The following is a 22,536-nucleotide window of genomic DNA, read 5'->3' as shown; positions in this document are numbered from 1 at the left end:
TATAATCCAAATAAATGCAAAATAATGAAAGCAGCTATTTCATCACTTACCCACAAGTATATTTTTGTCTATGTTTGTCTCATTTGCAAGTTCACTCAGATTTTGTCAATACCATGCCATTGGTTGCAAAACTTACATAATAGCTAGGACGCACATACCTGATACACAGAACTCACAAATTCTGAAGATATATGAAAAAATAGCTTAAAACTCCCGATTCTTCATCATTTCATTCATTTTTATGAAAATTAGTATGTAATTCCGGCTTCCTTTGCTTGTATCATTTGCAATCATTGCTGCACCCGTACCCCAGGCAGGATCCCTTGCCCCGGATTCTTGTGAAAAGAGTTGATACTTTCAACAGCCACACTCTTTTTTCCGAAATGTCTATGAAACCTAAGATCAAAAGCTTTTTTGGAGCCTCCAGACAGTACGTTGTTGCTGGAGCTTCTAACAACCCTTCCAAATTCGGCTTCAAGATTTTACTGTGGTATGTGAGCCACGGTTTATCAGTGATTCCTATCAATCCAAAGGAGAGTGAGATCCTCGGCCAGCCCGTTGTCAAGTCAATTCCCGAAGTCTTGAAGTCACTCAGTGCTGGTAAAGACATTGATCAATATAAGCTTTCAAGTGCTGATGGTCTTAGTGTTTCATTCTTGACTCCACCCCACATTACAGTACAGACCCTCAAGGATATTGCTGAGGTTCCAGAGTACAAGTCACTTATTAAAGGTTTATGGTTCCAGCCAGGAAGCTATGATCAGGAAGCATTAGACACTGCTGAAGCATTGGGCTTGCTCGAGAAGGTGGTTCACCAAGAAGAGTGTATCCTTATTCGTGGCGAGGAAGGCATGTATAGCGCCAACTTGTAGATGCAAATTAAATATTCTATTTACAAATAGAGCGAAGGGTAGCGCTAGTCTAGCATCTTCTTGATGTAGTTGCCCCAGGACTCGTCGTCTGGAGGTGGAGGAGGCTTCTTAGGAGATTTGGGGTCAACTTCAATCTCGTATGGAAACGGTGAAACATCAAGCGTTGTAATAGGAGGAATGTGATCTTTTTTGCTGTCTATCTTCTCATATATGGTCATGAGAGTCTCCTCGAAACTTTGACGGGACAGTTGCACCCCCTTGTCGTGCATCAGGGCGGTGTCAGCCGGTAGTTTCTCTGGTGGAACCGGGCGGCAGTTGACATTAATCCTCCACAGCTCCCACACAGAGGGATCTTGCAGAAGGTCGTCCTTGACGTGGCCGAACCACAGCGACTTCTTCTTGATCTTGGATGTCTTGTGGAACAGTACTAGAAGCTGACCCACCTTTGGCTGCGATAGCGAGTCGGCCGAGCCAAAATCCTTCTTTATAAGCTGGTCAATCTTTTGGTCAAATAATGAGTCAATGTCCGGTAGATTGTTGGCCACGGGGTATGGGATCCCCATGAACTCATGCGAGCTGGGGGCAATGGGGCCAAAGAGCCTGTGAAAGAAGATACACCATAGCACACCTAAAGTTAGTTTGATTTCTGTAATCACCAACTCATTTAACATACCTTTAAGAGACTCTCGCACGACAGCTCGGTCTGCTGTGAGATTTAGAGTAAAATCCATGGAGTAGGAGGGATTGCGTGCTTCTTAGTTATCGTCGCGCTTGCGTAAAGGACTCCGAATCTGCGACACCAGGTCTGGGTATGCAAAGGAATGATCTGTATATGATTTTCCAGAAATGAGGTATTCTAGAATTTTGGATTTAGCCTCGGGATTTGCGTGTGTCATCCTTTCCCCATGTGTCTCATTTCACTGCTTCTCGTAGATGTACTTTCCTTGAAGCATGTCGCTGATGATGCTATCCACCTGGGGAAGGCTCTTTTCCGTAAGAAGCTCGAGTTCTTCAGGTGTGAACTTGGATAAGACATGCTTATCAACTGGGAGAGTGTCAGATTTGCCCACACCAATGCCAATCTTTGTATAGCCTGGACCCACAGTCTTGTCTATGGATCTGAGTCCATTGTGTCCTCTGGCACTGGTGTTTTGCCTTCTTACCTGGACTTTCCCAGGAGCAATTTCAATCTCATCATGGAGAATGACCAAGGCAGTCGAATGTCCAGGATATGACTTCTGGAACTGGTTCCAAGCCTTGCCAATGGGTCTTCCTTGGAGGTTCATGAAAGACAGAGTAGACTTGATGAAATCACAATTAAGAGACGGACATTCGGAAGCATGAAACCCTCGGTATTTCAGCGATGACTTAAGTGGGGGTATATCCGTTCTCTTCTTTATTATTTCCTCGAGCGCCCAGTTACCAACATTATGCCTTGTTCCAGAATACTGAGGCACAGGGTTTGCTATAGATGCGAAAAGTATAGCAGGTGGCTTTCCTTCCTTAAGAGTCAGAAACTGACGAGGCGTCTGTTGGGGCCAAACCCACCCCACATATCGTAGCATCCGGGGTAAGAGTAGTTTTTCACATACGCGAAGACCCGCACTGAATATCTACATTGGACTGGTATATACGGTTGATCATCAAGTCTTACTAAAATCATTATTTCTTCCCAGACTTCTTCTTCTTCTTCTTCTCGTCGACTTTCTTTGGCTGGGTCTTGGACTCATCTTCCTTAGGTTCCTCCTTAGCTTCTTCCTTAGCTTCCTCTTTTGGCTCCTCCTTGGATTCCTCCTTAGGCTCTTCCTTTGGCTGCGCAGGCTTGGTTTCTTGAGTAGCTTCTTTCCTGCCAAGTTCAACCAAGTCACGATGAGAGTTGTCGTATCTGATATGCTGAGACTCGGAGACGGTCTTGAGCTCTTGAAGTCTGTCTCTCAAGGTTGGCACATCTCTGAGGTTCTTCTCGAGTTTCAACCTTTCTTCTTCGAATTTCAAACGACGCTCAGCGTCCAAAACACCGAAGTAGTAGTTGCCCTTACCATCGAACTTAAGTAAACGGTTGTGGAAATGCCACAAAGCGGGTCTGTGGGCAACGGAAAGCAAAGAGATCCCGATCTCCTGAGCATGCTTGTACATGAATTGTTCCATTGTTGGGGACACAGCTGATGTACATTCGTCAAGAACGGCGAATTTTGGCTGGTGATAGTAGAGTCTAGCCATAGCCAAACGCTGCTGAGCACCGGTGGACAATTCTTCGTTCCAGTTCTTAACAATATCCCAGTCCTTGTTCTCGGGCAAAATGTCGCTCAAGTCCAAAATTTTGAGAATTTCCTCAAGGTCCTTTTCGGTCTTTCCATGCTTGTTTTTCTTGAACTGCTCTTGCGTGTGTGGGTATATGATTTGTTCTCTCAAAGAACCTCTGCAGAGATAAGCTCTTTGAGGCAAGTAAAACATGTTGTCACTGGTTGGGATGGTGATCTTACCGTACTTGCAAGGCCACAAGCCTCCCAACATTCTAAACATGGAAGATTTACCACATCCATTAGGACCGGCAATCAACAAATGCTGGCCTGGTTTGATGCTGAAGTTAAGCTTTTCGACCAACGTCACATCAGCTGGAGTGACAAGTCTGACGTCAGCAAATGTGATCTCATCACCGAAATTGACATTCTTCTCATCTTCTTGTGGGGTAGACTTCTTCCTGTCCTTGATGGCATTCAAGGCATCTTGAAGGAAGGTGACTCTGGTTGCGTGACCAACGAATTGGAGCAAGAATCTTCTAGAGTAAATCAATCTATCCAAGGAATCTGATGCACTCATCAACAATCTTCTATTTGTGATGAAGTCACCAGCAGCATTGGGGTCAGGGTCGTTGCCCAAGTACTTGTTGATGAAGACAGGAGCAGAACACAAGACCAAACCGGCGGCACCCCAGAAGTACTTGACGATGAATGTTTGAGCGATTTCATGAATAGCACGCTTCCAGTACTCCATCTTCAAGAAACGTTCAAGCTGGTAGTAGCAGAGGTCGATGTAGTCAAGCTCACGGTCGTGACCACGCAAGAAGGCAATCTCTTCATTGTTGGAAACAATCTTGGAGTGAGCAGAACGGAGCTGTCCCTCCAAGTTAGCCTTCTCGGACGCCAACTTGGCGAATGGTGGCGAAAAGAATCTCAAGACGATGGTGGAGAAGTGAGCCAACATACCAAGGGCAAGGGTGCCCTCACCACTGCCAACACCACTTCTGGAGAGTTCCTTGGCACAAAGAAGCATGTCCAAAGTAGGCTTGAGAAGCTGGCCGGGAAGACTTGCCATGGCGGAAGCCAATCTGGAGACATCGGTAGAAAGTCTCTGGTCGGGGTCCTTGATCTTGCTGTCAGACAACTGAATCAAGGCGTAGTAGTTGGGGTCCAAGTTGTCGGGGAGGTAGTCCTCAATGATACCGTTGTTCAAGTTGATACGCAAGTGCTGACGCATCTTGTCCTTGGTCCAGTTGAGCAAGGCATTGACGAAAGAGGCAGGGAAACCAAGGAACATCCAGAACGCCAAAAGCTTTCCGAAACGCTTGAGTCTCTTAGTGACCAATGCACCCACAAGCAAACCGTCCAAGTTTGCCACCTTGATGGTCAAAATGGCACGGCAGACCAAAAGCACCAAGTGGCCCACAAAGTATCCCACCACCGGGTTCACATAGGAAGGGATGGCGGACTTGAGGAGCTTCCGGAGCGACTCTCTAGTGAGCTTGGGCTTGATCTTCTGCTTTTCCGGGTCCAACTCATCCGCAGCGGGTTCCTTCTTCTTCCGACTGCCAGAAGAGGCATTGGTTGCACCAGAGAAGGCCGCCGTGATCAAAAGGATATAGGAGGCATTCAATAAGAGAGACCTATTCGACTTATAGGCGTTAAACACCGCCAAGGCGAACGAGTCTCGCTGCACCGTCTTAGAAGGTGGTGGCATAGCTTGACTTTAAGGCCTGGTGTAATAAATAGAAGATGGGAGTAGCTGAGAAAACATTTCGGTATCCTGGAGGTAGATAATCTCTTGACTGCATCTTGGCGCCTGAGCGTTCAAATGTGGGGAGCTTTTTTGATCCGAGGAAGCTGGCTGCGAATCTGCCGGTCTAGTTCGGTCAAATGTGCATAATTTTTTAAAAAAGAGGTAGAATTGGATAAACCGATCGTGACTGTTTAGATTCATTGAAAACTATAATTAAGAGGATGTGGCCAGATGGTCGTGGTAGAGAGGGACCCTGAGGTACTAGGTGTCCTAGCCGCGCCAAGTAGAAAACGGCGCAGCAACACTGTGGATTGTATTGGACGAACCAGACACCCACTTAGAATCGCCGTTTTATTTTTTTTTTTTATTGAGAAAGTGACAATAAATGCAGTCACCTGCTTGACTAGAGTTATTCAAAATCAAAGTGGGGAGATCTCAAATTTCATATACTAGGGCGTCCAAGCGACTATGTACCAGCCTCACTGAAACACTGAGGTTGTAGGGCTGGAGGACGTGGGTGCTAAGCCACAAACATATCCCTTCAAGGTTGAGGTACCCCATCTTTCTCTTTGTGGTTACCGAAGTAATTGCTCCATAGCAAATTATCGAAATGCTAGATCCTTAATGGTACCGATGCACCCGCCGTACTGCTACGCAGAGCTGCACGAAAAGATCAACCGTAAGCACAATTTTGAAGACCCAATGAATGAAGACACAGTGAGTAGAACTCACAATGCCCTTCGAGTATGGCAACGGCCTTTATTGAATTTTGGCCAATCACCAGATGCCAATTCCATCTCTTTGTTCCATTAGACGAGCGTCACATCCGCCAGTCCGAAAACCATCTTTTAGATATCACGATTCACCAAGAAGAGCCTTGAAGTCCTCCTTGTCCTTTTGGATCCTGTGCTCAAGCTCGTGGACTCTCGCAAAGTAGAACTTGTTCGCTAGATCGGTGGTGGTTTTGCAATCCGGGTTCTCCTCCAACATATTTTCATACAAAGCAAGAATCTGCTCCCCCGTAGGAGGTTTAGTAAGGCTGTTTTCATGCGTTCTTCTCAGCAATTGAGTGCTGTCATGATGGAACCAATCGCTCCCAATGCTCTCCAAGTCCTCACTCTCCCTCACTGAATCTGGCTGGATGAGACCCTGAGTGTGAAGGAGTTGCGAGAGTAATAGGAGGTCTTTGTTTGTGTATGATTCAGCGGACGTTATTATGGATTTGCCAGTGGCTGTCATCTTTCCATGTGGTTTGGGTTATCTATTTTACTAGTGACCAGTTCATACAGGCCCCGCTCTAAGGCATAAGGTGACACCCAAAGTGGGCGACACAAAAAAGCATCAAAAAGTGGAAATTGGTGAAAAGTCAATGGAGATTCATAATTTTTATTGTTTCCCAAATTTAGTGCTATAAATTTCGACCTTGAAATTCTTAGAATCTAGACTCGATTTTTCACTAGCTCCAGACCTCAGTGTCTCTGTTTACAAATTGGCAGTTCTCATACAGTCCCACGCCTCAGCCATTAACCAAAAGAGATCAAATTAGCATCAGAAAACTTGGTATCAAGCTACATACACCGGACTCATCCTATTGTCATGTCCAAACTATCGCCGTCTCTCAATTCGAGACTAGCGAATATTGATATAACGCAAAACCAGAACACATCTTCGAAAGCTCCAAAATCACCCAAGAAGTCTTACCCAGCAAGCCTATATCCAAGAAATTACCATGGTCAGAGTACCACAACGCCCAGTAAAGCACCCGTACTTTCTACAGCGAGAAGGGCTCAGTCTAGATCGGTTTCGACCTCAAGAAACCTCAATGAAGCAGCACATGAAGTCTCACCTGAGAGAAAGCACTCAAGACAAACATCAACCGCCAATGATCCAGACAAAACCTCTAGAAAGCCCTCCGGAAAAGATGTTCAGTTTCTGTTCATGAGGGAAACTACATCCTCAAGGAAAAAACAGCATGCAACCAAACTGCCAGTTCCTCCGAGCTTACACCCACTGCCACAAGATAGGGCTGTTTCACACCCCGAACTCTATAACAAGAGACCATGCACACATTCATCGTCATCAAATAACGTGGCCCCCATGAGAAAATCAGATCTGAGGGCCCGGGACACCAAAGCATCAAAATCAACAAATCTCAAAGCATCATCACCAAAGAAATTGTCACACTCTGCATCCTCCAATGACGTCTATCTGCATCTCTGTGGTGAATCAGTAAAAGCAGACGACCTTACCCACAAGAGCTTTCCTAGACTGATAGGTTTTAGACTGCTTTCCTCAGCATTGCGCCAGGAAGTCACAACTCAATCGCAAACTTCACGGCCAGCCAAAGTTTCTTCTCTTACGGAGATGTACTCAATTTTGCACAATGCTGATGAAACCCTTTTTGAAGACCCGCGTACTTCTGATCCATCACTAGAGGCGAATGCACCTATTTTATCCCACCAACTACATTTACACCCAGAAGGACAACATGCCAGCGTGTATGAGCGAGGCGAGATCATGAGAAAGCAAGAGGTCTTCTATTTGGCAAACTCTAGGGTGAAGAACATCAACGTGCATGCCTTTGACTCGGGAGACTACAAAAATAACTTTGGGTTTGATGATAAAAATGGAAACTACATCATCTCGCTTGGTGATCAAATTGAATACCGATACGAGATAAAGCGTGTACTTGGGACTGGCTCTTTTGGAAACGTGGTTCTTTGTGTTGATCACAAGTACTCCACCCCAGAGAAGCAGCGCAAGGTTGCCATCAAAATCATCAGAAATGACCTCAACTGGTCTTTGCAGGCGGTTAGCGAGATCAAAATGCTTAAGCAGTTAAGCCAGTCATCCAAAGATGTTATGAACGATCACATCATGAGTTATTACGACCATTTTCATTTCAGGGGGCACATGTGCATCGCGACGGAGGTCCTCTCACTTAACCTATTCACATTATTGGAGCTCATGTCATTCAGGGGCTTGACATTGGATTTGTTGAAGAAGTTTGCAATTGATATACTCAGAGGGTTGAACTTCGTCCATGAACAAAAGGTGATTCATTGCGATGTTAAGCCGGAGAACATCATGATCAAACTTCCGCTGGACTACGATCCACATGATGGTAGCCTTCCGACGGAATTTACTGTGAAGTTGATTGACTTCGGCTCTTCGTGTTTCGAAAACGACACCTCGTATTCTTACATTCAATCTCGATTTTATCGTGCCCCGGAGGTGATTTTGGGATCGAAATACAGCAGCAAAATTGACATATGGTCACTTGGCTGTGTTTTAGCGGAGATATTTACCGGTGCTCCAATTCTTCCAGGAAAAAGCGAGGTAGAGCAAATAGCCCTCATTCTTGAATTGTTCGGTGCTCCACCCGCATCTCACATCGTAAATGAAAAGAAGAAGCTTTTGAGGATGGCGCGGGTTAGCTCAAGTAAGATCCGTGATCCTGTTGTTGCCGAGTCCTCGGTATACGGAAGTGATGTTAAGGCACCAATTGATGAAAAGAAGATAAAGAGGACCCTACTATACTCACTCTTCAATGCTGAGGGCAAGGTGAATCTTCAATTCATCAACCAGCTGCTTATTTCAAATGGTAAAGAGAGTAATGGCAACGGACATGTTAAGAAATCAGTGAAGCTCAATCTGAGATCCTTGTCTGTTAGTCTCCGTCTCCACAATTCGGGAGAGGCGGAGGCGGCGCAGTTTTCTAAATTTATGTCACGCATGTTTACTTGGAACCCACTGGAACGCCCTGCGGCATCGGAGCTCCTTACCGACCCCTTTCTAGAATAAATTCAAGCATTTCGGCTATCGCTAGCTGATCACACCATTCACACCTTCTCGACAGCATTTCGCACCCAGATCTCATGCACCGCCTTTGTACTAGCCTAGTCCACTCCCCACACTGTCACATGACATACATTGCGAGAGACCCTCTACGCTACTTTCTTTTCAATTGACAGCACCACACCCACCAGCTATTTTCATGTCGACCAGCCCACCTGCAAAAGGGAGTCGTAGAAGCAGAGTGCTCAATTCGTTATACAATTACACGAGTGATATGGCAGAAGCACACGCTGGAAAGAACCGAGGCATAGCTGCGGGCACTGCTGCCACCATCTTAGGAATGGGCCTAGAGCATGTTGAAAAGACAGCAGACGGTGGGGTTCGAGCAAAAGACGGCAGTTTCGAGTATACCGAAGAGGAGCTCGAAGCAGTGAGGGAAATGGCCCTGTCGGCCGAGGAACACCAGGCTGCAAAGGAACCAACGCATTTCATGGATCGGTTTATGGAAAGACTCATAAGCCACACCGTTCCTCAAGATAATCCTGACTACCATGAGATCAATACTAGAATCAAGGACCCATCAAGGAAAAATAAGGCGCCGTTATCGATACGGAAACTTGGTTCAAACATGAAGAGGTTGAGTTCGAAGATGGGATCGTTCTTCAAGCTCCAGTATGGTGTGATACACGTAATCACCTGGAAGCAACCAACAAAGACGCTCTCTGTCTTGGTCCTCTACACTGCTATTTGCATGTGGCCCCACTTGGTGGTGGCGCTTCCTTTGCTTGTGTTGTTATTCGGCGTCATAGTCCCAGCATATCTCCACCGCCATCCCATGAACATCCCGGAGCTTGTCAAGACGAAGAAGAGGGGTCAATCGCTTCTTGAGTTCTTCAATCAGTCTGAAGACGAGAGTGTTGTTATGGATTTGTTGAATGATCGGTCAGAGGAGTTCTCAGATGACATGTCTACTGCTACTTTTTCGTCCGAGTACTCAAGAGCGACGACCGCTACGACCGCTACGACCGCTACAGGTGCCACAAATGCATCGGCGTTTGCCCAAAAGGGCCTCAATGCGGCAGCTTCGGTCTCCTCTGAAAACCAATCAAAGTTTGTGAAATCGCAGGTATCGACGTTCATGAACATGAGAGATCTTCAAAATTTGACGACTGACTTGCTCAATGGCATCGACCACGCCGAGAAAGTCGCCACTGATATCGTCGGCTTTAAGAATGAGAGACTTACTACCTTCATCTTCTACATCTTGACGTTCGTGACTTCTGTGGTACTCTTTGTTGGAAGATGGATTCCATGGAGGATCATATTCATTCAAGCCGGCTGGATCGGCATGATTGTCTGCCATCCAAATGCCAAGAAGTATATTCAGGCGCTCAAGAAAAAGAGACAGCCACCACCAGTTGTGGAGGACGATGGAGAAGAAACCGAGGACGAAGACGCAGAAGAGCAGCCTCCAAAACGTTTGCCTCACGAGACTTTTGATAGACCAGACATCATAGTCGACGATGCTCCAGAAGTTCGTATTGCCGAGATCTACGAGCTTCAGATCCGCAATATTCTCAAGCACGAATGGAAGCTTTATGGCTATTCCAAGAGACTCTTTGACTATGCCGACAAAGTGAGGGTCTCCGGTAAGAAGCCGCATGGCGTCGATTCTATTGGCAAAATCCTGCCACCCAAGGAGTGGAAATTTGACTTTGGATTTGCCAGTAATTGGCAGGTCGACAGAAATCCCGAGCAGTTCATTCGCGTACGTGGGGTTGATAAGACTCACTTGAAGATCAAGGACGACGAGAAGGAGGGCTGGGTGTACGACAAACTTCCCGCTGCACAGGATTCTACCATCGAATTCAGAAGACGCAGACTCTACAGGGAATGTTTCAGATACGCCCGTCCAGTTAACAACAAGGTCTTGTAGGCCATTATATACATTCGAATAGGCATATATTTATCTGGTTGCAAAATAGGTGCGTCGCTGCAGCGTACACCCTTACCTCACAGGTGTACTCGAACACCGGACCAACTACTGATACCCGTCACTGACCGATTAACATGGACAACTTTTCGAACAAAGTGAAGGTTTTTGATGCCTTCCCGAAAGTTGCTCCGGAGCACTCTGTGAGATCCTCACGAGGTGGCCTTTCGTCGGTCTTCACGATAATATTCGGCCTTTTCATTCTTTGGGTCCAGGTTGGAGGATTCCTTGGTGGATTCATAGATAGACAGTTCTCAGTCAACAAGAAGCTCGAGCTGAATCTTGATATTAATGTGGATATAGTCGTCGCCATGCCATGCGACATGTTAACCGCTAATGTCATGGACATCACTAACGACAACTTCTTGGCCCACGAGGTGCTCAACTTCATCGGAGTGGACTTCAGGATCCCACCATTTTTCAACATGAACAACGAAAACGACAACCATATGACCTCCAACTTGGATCGAGCCATGGAAGGATCTCTTCGAGCTGAGTATGCTGTCAAAGGGAAGCGCGTGAACACAGACGCTCCTGCTTGTCATATTTTTGGCCTGATTCCAGTCAATCATGTGAAAGGAAAGTTTTTCATTGTGCCCAAGGGAACGATGTACCCGCTGAGAGAGCCAGCTCCAAAAGATAAGTTCAACCTCTCTCATTTGATCTACGAGTTTTCCTATGGCGAGTTCTACCCATTTATCGACAACCCATTGGATTTCACCGGCAAGGTGACCAAAGAAAAAGATCAAGTCTATAACTACTTTGCCAAAGTTGTCCCTACGTTATACGAAAAGATTGGTCTCGAGATCGACACATACCAGTACTCACTCACTGAAACTCACCATAAGGCTAGGGGCAGTGGCTACATTCCTCCAGGAATCTTCATGAACTACTCATTCGAGCCGATTCGTCTTCTGATTCGTGAAAAGCGTATCTCCTTCTTTGCATTTGTGTCTCGTATTGCAACCATTCTCTCCGGGCTTTTCATCGCAGCAGGATACCTTTACAGGCTTTACGAGAAGCTCCTCTTTGTCCTTTTTGGAAGAAAATATGTGGACAGAAACAGGGAGAAGAAAGAAGGCGGTCTCTTGGACCATCTGGTGCCCCAAAACAAGGATTTTTAAGCCATGAAGACCCGGAGCTGTAGTCTCCCGGGATACACAGCGTTGTATATACGGCCCTTTCCTCGAAACCAGCCCGGTGCACGCGAGGAGGGGCTTTAGCATGCCAGGGCATCTAATCTTCTGGCCTATAGTCAAGGCTCTAAACGAGAAGTTTTCTCTTCCCGATTCGGCTTGAGCAAATTGCACAAAAATAGAAGATATCACCATCCACCAACTACAGACTCCTCGCCGACGCCACAAGGCTTACTCTACGATCTTTATCTCTGCCCAAGCGGCAATCCTCTTTGGGATAGTTTCCGCGCCAAACTTTTCCCTCGTCTTTTATTTTAACAATGCCTGCGTTCGGGCTATCTTCGCAACGGCTGCGATCAACTCTACATAGAAGCACCGACCCCACTCATCTTGACCACCCACGAACGTATTTTTTCTCCAGGACATTCCCAGTCAGGCACCAGTATGGTCAAAAGCTATGCCCGAAACGACTAAAAAGAGAATCAAACGCTCTCGTTTGGGCTGCCATAGGTGCAAAAAACTCAAGATAAAGTGCTCCGAAGATAGACCAACATGTGTCGCCTGTGCCAAAGCAAAGGTATCGTGTGACTACTCGTTGAAGCTCACGTGGGGCGGAAGGCCGTATAAGAACGTTGAACGACGGAAAGCTTCACAGATCAAAGCGCCTTCTCATCTGGGCGGAGGCACCAACCCCGGAGAAATCACATTTGTTGCAAGCTCCTTCGAGGGAAAGACCGAAAGCGACCAGCTGGCTCTGGTGAGCGAAGAGCCGGCCTCTCCATCTGTTGCCTCGGGACAGATCAAGTTTGAAGAAGATGAAACTGCTGTGAACATGGCACCCTCTGTCTCCAACGCCTCAACCAACATTTCCACGAACATGTCCACAAACATGTCTCAAACCCTGAGCGGAAGCTATGCTATTAACTCGGAAAAGACTCTCCCGAACCACCTGCCACGCTTCTCCCCATTGCATTACACCGTGTCCCCGGACAGAAACCTCGATCATATCGGGTCCCCTGCAAACAGTACGCCGCTGCTTATAACTGGCATAATTGATAGCTTCTCCCATGACATTGCCGAACTCGAAAGGCAAAACGAAAGCTATGTCCGGTCCAGTCACAGTGGCTCTCCCAAATCTAACCCAGCCTGGTCCCCCACTGCATTGATCAAGTCACCTTCTATGGGGTCTGTTTCTCCCATGAGCCCAATCACGCCAAACTCAGACCCATTACTGCGATATCACTCCCTTCTTAATCATACGTCTCCTTCAGAGCCCCATCAGGCCTTGCATACCTTATATTCCATCCCACCACAACTCACACCGCTCCCGGATCTTCTATTGAAGGTCCCATGTTACCGTCAATTACTCAACTTTTGGGTTGAAGTGGCTTCTAATGAACTTGTTCCTGCCCCTTCACACCTATATACTGACAACCCGTTCAAGGTGTTGGTGCCTCAGATGGCAATGCGATATCCCGGAGTTTTAACTACTGTTCTCGCATTTGCTGCCCGCTGGAGAGGTGTCTTGACCAATGACCTAGAAGATGCGACGGAGCTTGTTGATCAATTGTTGAACAGATCGTGTAATGAGCTTCTCAAACAACTTCAAAGCGAGGAAGAAGCCACCTCAGATGGCGCGTTGCTTACTGCATTACTCTTGTCCTGCTACGAGGTGGTCAATTCGAATGACTTTGACAAGCACAGAACACATACCATTGGTGCAAGTCAAATCGTCCTTGCTAGAAGTGCTGCTAAAGAGGCCCATCAAAGCTCGCCATCGTCCGACGACTCTGACAACTCCGATCGTTCCCTTTCCATGGTTTATCATAGAGATGAAAGCAATACGGCGTTCTTCCTCACGCGATGGTTCTTCTACGTTGATGTGCTCGGAGCATTGTCGGCAACTCGAGGGCAAGATAAGTACCTTCGTGCCTACAGAAACAATCCCTGCTATGTGCCTGTGGCTGCTAACAATTTGGCGTTGAACGATGTGCAAAATCTTGATCTTCGTAACGACATTGATTTCTTCATGGGCTTTGACAGCCGTATTATCCCTCACCTCATCAACATTGCACTCCTTATTCGTGAGGTCGAGAAGGCAGAGGAAGCTTCGAACGATGAAGTTCCCCAGCTACCTGTTTGGATAGTCACAGAGGCATTGGAACTCAAACACAAATTCACACAGGCCCACGAAGCAGGTGAGATTCGGAGGCAGGCCCTGACGGAACGTAACATCGATACGACCTTAAAGCAGGACTCCCGGACGGATAAGCACAAAGGCATAGACAAACTTCTTGCACACGATAACACACTTCGTGCCAGCAACAAGCTATTCTTCTACATGGGGATGATAAACCTCTATCGTCGTATTCTCAAAATCCCTCGGCTGTCACCGATCGTTCAACAAATTGCAAACGACATGGCCGATGTCTTGCGATTTGGAATTGAACCAAGAAGCTCTGCCGAGCTCTGTACCATCTTTTGCCATTTCTGCGCCGGGTGTGAACTCCTCGATCCAGAGAGAAGGCAGCAGATATACGAGAGACACTTATGGATGGCCCAATCTGGTAACAACAACGCTTCAAAGAGTTTGATGGTAATGAAACGCTGTTGGGAAAGTGGTGAAGACTGGGCTTCCGCAGCAGACGCCTTGGATATTGACCTCGTCTTGATGTGAGAACGGCTGCAAAATATCAGCAAGCGAGGTCGCGCCAATGGGTTCACCTGCACCACATCGCGTATCGCATCAGTTCTCAGTTTTTAGGTCCCACTGCACCGATCCTTTCGAAAGGGAAGTTCAACCAAGAGGCCCAAAAGCTTCTCCCTGTATTTGTGGTCATATCGACGAATAAAAATTTGCATATCTGTAAACTTATTGCAAGCTCATCTCTGATCCCCTAGATTCAGTTGCAGGCCTCAAGATCATCATGGACCTGCCTTCCTTCAGAGATGAGTTGATACGTGATATCGAGAAGAGTCACTTAGAACCAGGCTCCTCAGAGCTTCAGTCAAGTGTTCTTATGAGATGCATGAAGTTCCTTCAGCTGGATTACACTGAGAACGAGTGTGATCTCTTCTCACTGCCTACCATTCAACCAATTGCCGGGCATGCCCTCATTATGTTCTCCTTTCCAGGCAAGACAAACTCTGTTGTTGAAAACAGATTGGCTCGCAGTATAATCTCAAGTAAAGAGAATGCTAGAGGCTTCTACAAATGCTTGTCAGAGTTGAGATATCGCTTTGTCGTTTTGCGTCACATTCCGGTTGCTCAAGTCAACCAATTCCTCAGCATCATAAACAAGTGGATTGCAAATCGACTCAAGCAAAAGCTTCAAGACGGTTTTGATGAAATGCTGGCCTTCGAATGCTTACAGAATCCCACAATCCTTAGGGATGACGCGGACCTATTGAAAGAAACGGTTTCATACTATACGAAGCCTGATCTGAAAGCCCCGGACGTTTTAACACCAGCTTCTATAATGCTCTTCGTGAGCGATGATCTGGTCGTTCGCAATGTGGGCCAGAAGCTCATATCAGCTGCCGTGAATTCTGAACCGGATCCTCAGGTGGTCGATGAATTCCACTTTCAACTTTACCGTGTCCAGGATGCAAAGCACTATACTCCAGAGTTCTCGGAGCGCTTCTGGCTCATGGCTGTCCACTGTTTAAGCCCATTGGATGCTACACATATTGAAAGATTCGCTGTACCGAAGGATCTCGAACAGCTGAGTCAATTCACTCAAATCAGGCTTTTTCCTTTGGCTCGTGTCCTTTTAAACAACATTCTTGCACAGATGGAGACAACTTTACCAATTCTTCTTCGACTTCTTACGATCCTTCTAAGAGCTTTTAAAGTGGACTTCTACAAATTATCTGACGGGCTTTACTATAGAAACTTCACCGACGCAATTCTTCAAAGTCCAGTTCATTCTCGTCTTCTTCAGAAGGCAAAGGCATCCAATGACGCAAAAAGTTTGGTTGATCTCTCGTCTTGGGCAATTCCGTTCATAGAATCATTGGCCGGGGCCCAAAAGTTGGCCGCCGCTGTGACATTATGCGATTACTACGTCGTTCAAGATATTCAGTGTTTGAATCCTTGGAGACTCTTGCTGTTATCCTTCGATTCAACAACCCTAGCTCAATGTCGCAATGAACCCCTGGGATTCTTGAGATTGAGTGATGCCCGAAAGTTAGTTTCAAGACACGCTAAAAGCATCGTTTCTACCGCTAAAAATCCGTCGGGAAGTTTTGCATCTAGTGCTACAGAGTTAATCAAGCTATCTCTCAGTTACGATATCATGTTCACCGCACACAACTCTTTGCAATTGCAAAAGAAGGAAATCCCGACCCTATTAGATATCGATAGCTCACTTTGGGAGGCATTACTTGATACTCCATTCAAACTGCAAGAGATGTTAAGTGCTCTTTTGCAATCTCTCAACGACGTCATTTCCATTATCATATTCAAACCGAGAAAAAATGGCAGTCCTGACAAGGATCTAGAATCCGCTATCAACATGCATAACAGAGATACAAGAAAGCTCTGCACTAACATTTCGGCAATCCTCGAAAAACTTGCACTTGCTGACCCTGAACTGATGCTGGCTGTTCTACAAAATGCAGCTTCGCTGATGGCGATGTGGAGTTGCATTTTTTCGCCAGAAACCAATCAATCTGCATTGAACATTTTATACCTGGTTTATGATGCTGAAGGGCGTTATGAGGCCATCTGTGGTCTTCTTAATTCATCGATTGAAAATAACTTAGCTGCCATAGTGGACTCTTTTGCAACAATAACGACCATGAGAGCTTTCGAGCCATGTCCAAAAGCTGTGAGAATCTTGATGGATGTAACCACTGCTCTCGCTGACCCTCTTTCAGGAATTTTAACAACGACATCGGAAAAGGCTCAGAACTGTGGTCAGCTTGTTCAGCTGCTTTGGGCTGGAAGCTGGCTGTTTTTAGTCATGATTTATCAGCTCACCCTAGTCTGGGCTACTATGTACCATCTATCTGACTTGGTGGAGTTCACGCGTGACGTTCTTGATGTGAGTCATTCACTTCTTGACTCCTTCAGACCTACACTAGACTTTTTAGACAATCCTGAGGTGAAAGGACCGTTGTTTGGAAAGTTCTTGAAAGCTTTCAATCATGTTATTGTGTGGTTGAGACTTGGAGACTTATCACTTTTAAACTCATGCGTCAACTTGGTTTTCAAAGGGTTTGATCTCGCAAAAGAGATGGGAGTTTCGGTTGACAAAGAATTTTTGACTACATTCGTGAAGTATGGTGCCAAAGCGAAGAAGTTCAACAACAAACTCACGGAGCAACAAAGAGAAGATGTCCTTGCTAAAGCTAGCGAGTTTGATGAAGCTTTGGTACAATCAGTCGTTCAAGAAGCTCGTCAACAGCGCTCTGCCACAAAAGAACAAGCTATTACCCGTCCGCAGCCAGTGGAAAAAGGCGCCACATATGCATATCAATCTGCTAAACCTAAACAGAGTAAGCAACTGTTACTTACAAGATTTGGTGTTGTCTCAAAAGAGCCCCCCGTTGCTCCAGCACCTCCCAAACCTTTCAAGTCCAACAACTTGGAAGCAATCAGAAACGAACTCAAAAATAGCAGAGCTCCACAAAAACCAGCGGCTGCTCCGGCTCCCCCGAGACCTGCTGGATTCAACTCAAAACGTGCACCCGTTGTTGGTCGGTCTCTCAATGCTTTGAAGCACAAGGGTGCTGATTCTGATTCCTCCGATGAGGATGATGATGGCATTGATACGTCCGACCTATTTTTGGACTCGAAGAAGAAGTCAAAGATCACTGAGTTGGACATAAATGGTAATCCAGTCACAAAAATTGCACAGAATAAAAGAGCAAATCAAGAACGCAGAGAAGAAGAGCGGATGAGAATGCGTCTCAATGTGAACTTGAAGCCACTTTACTCTATTATTTTGAAATGGAATTACAATTCGGATAGTGCATACCCAACTGAAGACCGTGACATCTATCAACCGATCAAAGACTCTTACACAGATGTGAAGGAGTATGTGAAACTCACGGAGCCTTTGTTAATGCTTGAGTGTTGGCAGGGAATTCAATCTTCAAGGACAACAGGTCAAGAATTACCAGTTCAACTTTTGGTGGGTAGCCGTACAACTTGTGATGGTTTCTTCGATGTATATGCTTCGATTAAAAAGGCTGATCTTTCGACGAGAAAAATTGGTGAAACAGACTTAATGGTTTTGGGTTACGTCGCAGACAAGGGCATTGAGCATGCCAACGAAGTATCTCAGTACCTAAAACGTCCTGGGACTCAGACTTGCTTGGCCAAGGTCAGGAACATAAAGCATGCAAATTCTGATTATTGTGACATAACTCTTCGAGTATACCCGCAAGGCTCCATGATGGGTCTTTTGACGCCGAAGACGGTTATTGTGGGAATGAAAGTGATGCAGATGATTACTGTCGAGAGAGAATTCTCATCCCTTAAGGGCTTGCCTTACTACGACTTGTGCGAGGAAATCCTAGCTGGCAAACCTTCAAAACCTGTGGAAATCTCTGACGATGAGGCAAAGGCCATGGTAAGACAAAATAACGTCAATATTTCACAGGCCAAAGCTATCTTGGCTTCAGCCAAAGCTGAGGGTTTTTCTCTTATCCAGGGTCCTCCAGGTACTGGTAAGACAAAAACAATTCTAGGCATTGTTGGTCATTTCCTTTCGAGTACCCGTGCTGAGAATACAATTCGTATTCCTACTCCTTCATCTTCAGTGTCTCGCAGTGCAACTCCAGAAGAGACACCCAAGGGTCCTAAAGTACTTATTTGTGCGCCGAGTAACGCTGCTGTCGATGAATTGGTCGTTCGTCTTAGAGATGGCATTGTTGACTCGAAGGGAACATCTCTTAACCCGAAGATTGTTCGTTTGGGAAGAAGCGATGCTATCAATCAAGCGGTGAGAGACCTTAGTTTGGAGGAGCTCATTGAGAGACAACTTAGTGTTCGTACCACCGAAGCAAAAATTGATCCTGGTATCAGAAGCGAGCACACGAAGTGTATTGCAGAACGTGACAAGATACGTGAAGAGCTCAAGAGGGGTGATTTGAAAGATGATAAAATCATAGAACTTGAAACGAAATTGAGGGAAATCAACAAGAAACGGTCGGAGCTCGGAAAGCGACTTGATGATCAGAGAGAAAACGCCTCAATTGCCTACAGAACACGAGAAATCGAGAGGCGTCAAATACAAGCCAAAATCTTATCTGAAGCACAAATCATTTGCTCAACTTTATCTGGTTCTGCGCATGACTTCTTGGCTAGTATGTCGATGAAGTTTGATCAAGTCATCATTGATGAGGCATGCCAGTGTGTGGAGCTCTCTGCTATTATTCCTTTGAGATATGGATGCAAGAAATGTATTATGGTGGGAGATCCAAATCAGCTTCCTCCTACAGTGTTATCGCAAAAGGCTGCTTCATATAATTACGAAGAGAGTTTATTTGTGAGAATGCAGAGACAGCATCCAAATTCCGTTTATTTGTTGGATGTTCAATACCGAATGCATCCTGATATTTCCAAATTCCCAAGTGCTCAGTTTTATAACTCGAAACTCACAGATGGTTCGGGTATGCTCCAGAAAAACAGCCGCCCATGGCATAACGAATACCCTTTCACACCCTACCGATTCTTTGACATTGTCAGTAGGCATCTGCAGAGTGAGAGGACGAAATCTTTTTTCAATTATTCAGAGGCACAAGTCGCGTTGGAGTTAGTTCAGAAGTTGATGGACATTTTACCCACCAACCAGTTCAAGGGTAGAATTGGTATCATTTCGCCGTATAAGGAACAAATCAGAACTTTAAGGGATGTTTTCATAAAAAAGTATGGAAGCACTATCCTAGCTGAAATCGATTTCAACACTGTGGACGGTTTCCAAGGTCAGGAAAAGGAAATCATTATCATGTCGTGTGTACGAGCTAGCGAGAGCGGAAGCGTCGGTTTCTTGAGTGATGTGAGACGTATGAATGTTGCTCTCACTCGTGCTCGTACCACGCTTTGGATCTTGGGTAATAAGTCGTCTTTGAGAAGAGATAAGGTATGGTCAAGACTTATAAATGACGCGGAGTCACGTCATTGTATGACTTCTGCAGAACCTGGCTTCCTTAAGAGAATCGAGGGTAATCCTGACTTGGGTAAATCGAAGCCATCGAAGTCAATCGCCGAACTGACCACACCTAAGGTGACAGAGACTAAAGCACCTGATGCAGTGGTGAAGGAAGCATCTCAAACTGCTGTACCCAAGAGACGAGCAGAAAAGGATGTTTTGCTGCCGTCTGACCTTGAACCACCTCTCAAGAAAAAACCTCTGGCTGTTTTCAAACAGCAAGCCGGTTCTACCAATCCATCTTTGCCAAAAAAGCCAAAGGTAAACAAAAGTGGAGTTTACATCCATAATGGCCAACAGAGCACTAATGCTGCAACTGCTCCAGCCAAACAAAGTGTGCAACCTGCTTTGCCCGAAGGAGAGAAGGAGCTGGTTGAACAGAAGCCCCCTAAGGCTGTTAACAGTGGCGTCTATGCCCCGCCAGCTGCATCCAGAGGAAATGGAAATCGCAAGAAGTCAAGCGATGTATTTATTAGAAGACGAGGCAATTCAGGTCGCCCACCCAACTCTTATAGACCATGATTACCCAATTAATGCACTTTATAGAAACTTATTCATTTTTGAGATCTTTAAGGGATTTCTCGTAAAGAGATTTGTTTCTCAGCAAATTCTGACCATCAATATTTTCTTTAATGGTGTCTGCAATTGTGACAGCGGCAGGTTTGTACCCCTGATTCGTCATTTTGAATTTCAGCAAAGGTCTAATGGGAGTGTCGAGGCTCAACATGTCCTCATCGACCGAGCTTTCAAGACTTGAAACTCTACTCAAGTAACTTGCATCTCCCATCGATTCCAATGTTGAGGCAATTGCTTTCATCTCTCGGTGAACCAAAATACGGAGATATCGAAGCAGACCATCCGTGGTCTGTGAACTTGTTTGCTCCTCGTACAATCGCTTGGTGGCTTCAAAACTAGAAATTAGTGTTTCTTTGACTTCTTTCGTCATTGGTGTCGAGTGTGATAAGATCTCTAGAAGCTTCTCTTCCTTCCCACTCAAAGTCAATGCAATGCTTCGCCAAGACTCACCGTCATGATGTAGTTGCGCTGAAAGCTTCGACGACACCACGCATAGATCCTCGAAAGCACCAATTCGGTGCGATAGAAGTTCAACAATTGGAACCAAATCTATCATGTCTGTTATCGTATTCAGTTGATCGTCCACATTTTTGTGTTGCAATCTGGGTTGCTCTTGGGGTCTAAACATTGCTTCAATAATTGTTGAGACTCTTTCCTTAACCTTGGCTAGCTGCTCGTTACCCTTCTCGTAACCTTTTTCGTAGGCTGTCTTTTCTGCGAAGTTGGGAAGCTCTTCCTCATTAACTTCAAAGGCTTGTGCACCCATGACGTTCAGCTGTGGCTTCGATTGTGGTTCTGGTTGTTTGATATCAGGAACGCTATTATTAGTCTGCCTAGATGGATAAACTGCCGCGTCTGGCGGAGCCAGTTTTGGTTCAGGAGTCTTGTATCTGAATGCTGCCTCCACAGGATGTCGCCTCAAGAGTACTTGAAGGTCATTTTGTGGAAGGCCGCTTGATAGTAAGAATCCTGTTATCACGCCTTCGCCTTGCTTCTCCAATTCTCGGAATAGGTTGACATACTTGGCTGATTTGCTCTCCAAAACCGAACTTGCCTCGTCTATCTCATTTTCGACGACGACCTTGTTTTCACGAAGTATCTTCAAGCGATTCTCGAGGTCCTCAATCTCATTATCGATGTCGTTTCGTTTTCTGAGAAGGTCCGCCAACTTCACGCCAAAGTTATGACCATCACTTTTGATGGACTTCACACGGTTCAATATTTTGGATCTCTTCGAGTCCCATTTTTCGAGGTGCTGAAGGAAGCCACGTAACATAGTGCTCTCCTTGTTGTATATTTCGTTCAATGCATAGTAGTTCTCGGACATTTGGAGGAACCTGTCTCCGATAATCTCCCGTATTTGCTTGCAATCACTGCCCTCAGACAAGAATTGTTTGTGGAGCAGCATGTCCCTTTTCATTTCTTTTTTCAAAGTATCCAGCTTGTCCAGCAAGAATCTTAGAAGCAGCTCGAATTCCTGCCGTGTCTGCCAGCCACTTTCCGTATCGTAGGACAGGAGATCATCGGCCCTGAAGACCGAAGGAGACATTGAGTCTCTCAAGGTGCTCTCGTAGAGATGGCTTGTCAGTTGCGATGCAGATCTATCATCACCAGGCACCGTGCCATCCGTGGCATTCTTATCCAGGTACTCTGACGCCTGAGGTAGTTCTGTCTGGTTCTGAGTGAGGAAGTCATTGGGGTCAAGACCATCGTCTGAAGATTCTGGAACGGCACCGAGCAGTGATAGTGGTTTCGTATCAATTGCAACAGAGGCTAGGTTTATGGATTCGAAGTCCTCTGCATCATCGGACATGACGAAGTTAAGATTGATAGTAGGTTGTGTACCAAATGTTCCTATCGCGCTGCGGTGCCCCACAGTTTGATAAGGCGTTGAACATGATTCCAAAATGGGAAACTCGAGAAAGCGAAGAAAATCGTTTCAAATGAACATTCATTCGTAGAATTACGGATTCGGCTACAATCAATTCGTAAAAATATACAAT

The 22,536-nt window shown here is 45.8% G+C and overlaps 9 protein-coding genes across 9 annotated transcripts; 4 read left to right on the top strand and 5 right to left on the bottom strand.

The window, feature by feature from the left end:
• Positions 1–383: 383 nt before the first annotated feature.
• Positions 384–872, top strand: C7M61_001176 (uncharacterized protein; the record flags this gene model as incomplete). The annotated part of the gene is made up of 1 exon (XM_024856593.1): positions 384–872. One exon carries the CDS (start codon positions 384–386, stop codon positions 870–872), a length of 489 nt encoding a protein of 162 aa, XP_024716192.1.
• A 44-nt stretch (positions 873–916) lies between these two features.
• C7M61_001175 (uncharacterized protein) lies at positions 917–1,543 on the bottom strand (the record flags this gene model as incomplete). The annotated part of the gene is made up of 1 exon (XM_024856592.1): positions 917–1,543. One exon carries the CDS (start codon positions 1,541–1,543, stop codon positions 917–919), a length of 627 nt encoding a protein of 208 aa, XP_024716191.1.
• A 246-nt stretch (positions 1,544–1,789) lies between these two features.
• C7M61_001174 (aminoacyl-tRNA hydrolase) lies at positions 1,790–2,158 on the bottom strand (the record flags this gene model as incomplete). The annotated part of the gene is made up of 1 exon (XM_024856591.1): positions 1,790–2,158. The coding sequence occupies one exon, from the start codon at positions 2,156–2,158 to the stop codon at positions 1,790–1,792; it is 369 nt and encodes a 122-aa protein (XP_024716190.1).
• Positions 2,159–2,534: 376 nt separating this feature from the next.
• Positions 2,535–4,829, bottom strand: PXA2 (ATP-binding cassette long-chain fatty acid transporter; the record flags this gene model as incomplete). The annotated part of the gene is made up of 1 exon (XM_024856590.1): positions 2,535–4,829. One exon carries the CDS (start codon positions 4,827–4,829, stop codon positions 2,535–2,537), a length of 2,295 nt encoding a protein of 764 aa, XP_024716189.1.
• Positions 4,830–5,723: 894 nt separating this feature from the next.
• On the bottom strand, positions 5,724–6,107 carry C7M61_001172 (uncharacterized protein; the record flags this gene model as incomplete). The annotated part of the gene is made up of 1 exon (XM_024856589.1): positions 5,724–6,107. One exon carries the CDS (start codon positions 6,105–6,107, stop codon positions 5,724–5,726), a length of 384 nt encoding a protein of 127 aa, XP_024716188.1.
• Positions 6,108–7,385: 1,278 nt separating this feature from the next.
• Positions 7,386–10,602, top strand: C7M61_001171 (uncharacterized protein; the record flags this gene model as incomplete). The annotated part of the gene is made up of 2 exons (XM_024856588.1): positions 7,386–8,541; positions 8,858–10,602. The coding sequence occupies 2 exons, from the start codon at positions 7,386–7,388 to the stop codon at positions 10,600–10,602; spliced, it is 2,901 nt and encodes a 966-aa protein (XP_024716187.1).
• A 134-nt stretch (positions 10,603–10,736) lies between these two features.
• On the top strand, positions 10,737–11,783 carry C7M61_001170 (uncharacterized protein; the record flags this gene model as incomplete). The annotated part of the gene is made up of 1 exon (XM_024856587.1): positions 10,737–11,783. The coding sequence occupies one exon, from the start codon at positions 10,737–10,739 to the stop codon at positions 11,781–11,783; it is 1,047 nt and encodes a 348-aa protein (XP_024716186.1).
• A 469-nt stretch (positions 11,784–12,252) lies between these two features.
• SEN1 (putative DNA/RNA helicase) lies at positions 12,253–20,479 on the top strand (the record flags this gene model as incomplete). Its single annotated transcript, XM_024856586.1, has 2 exons — positions 12,253–14,383; positions 14,697–20,479. The coding sequence occupies 2 exons, from the start codon at positions 12,253–12,255 to the stop codon at positions 20,477–20,479; spliced, it is 7,914 nt and encodes a 2,637-aa protein (XP_024716185.1).
• A 28-nt stretch (positions 20,480–20,507) lies between these two features.
• On the bottom strand, positions 20,508–22,346 carry C7M61_001168 (uncharacterized protein; the record flags this gene model as incomplete). The annotated part of the gene is made up of 1 exon (XM_024856585.1): positions 20,508–22,346. The coding sequence occupies one exon, from the start codon at positions 22,344–22,346 to the stop codon at positions 20,508–20,510; it is 1,839 nt and encodes a 612-aa protein (XP_024716184.1).
• Positions 22,347–22,536: the final 190 nt, after the last annotated feature.

Source organism: Candidozyma pseudohaemuli, assembly GCF_003013735.1.
Source record: "Candidozyma pseudohaemuli strain B12108 chromosome Unknown scaffold00001, whole genome shotgun sequence".
Lineage (NCBI taxonomy): Eukaryota > Fungi > Ascomycota > Pichiomycetes > Serinales > Metschnikowiaceae > Candidozyma > Candidozyma pseudohaemuli.
This window is presented reverse-complemented; position numbering and strand designations above follow the sequence as displayed.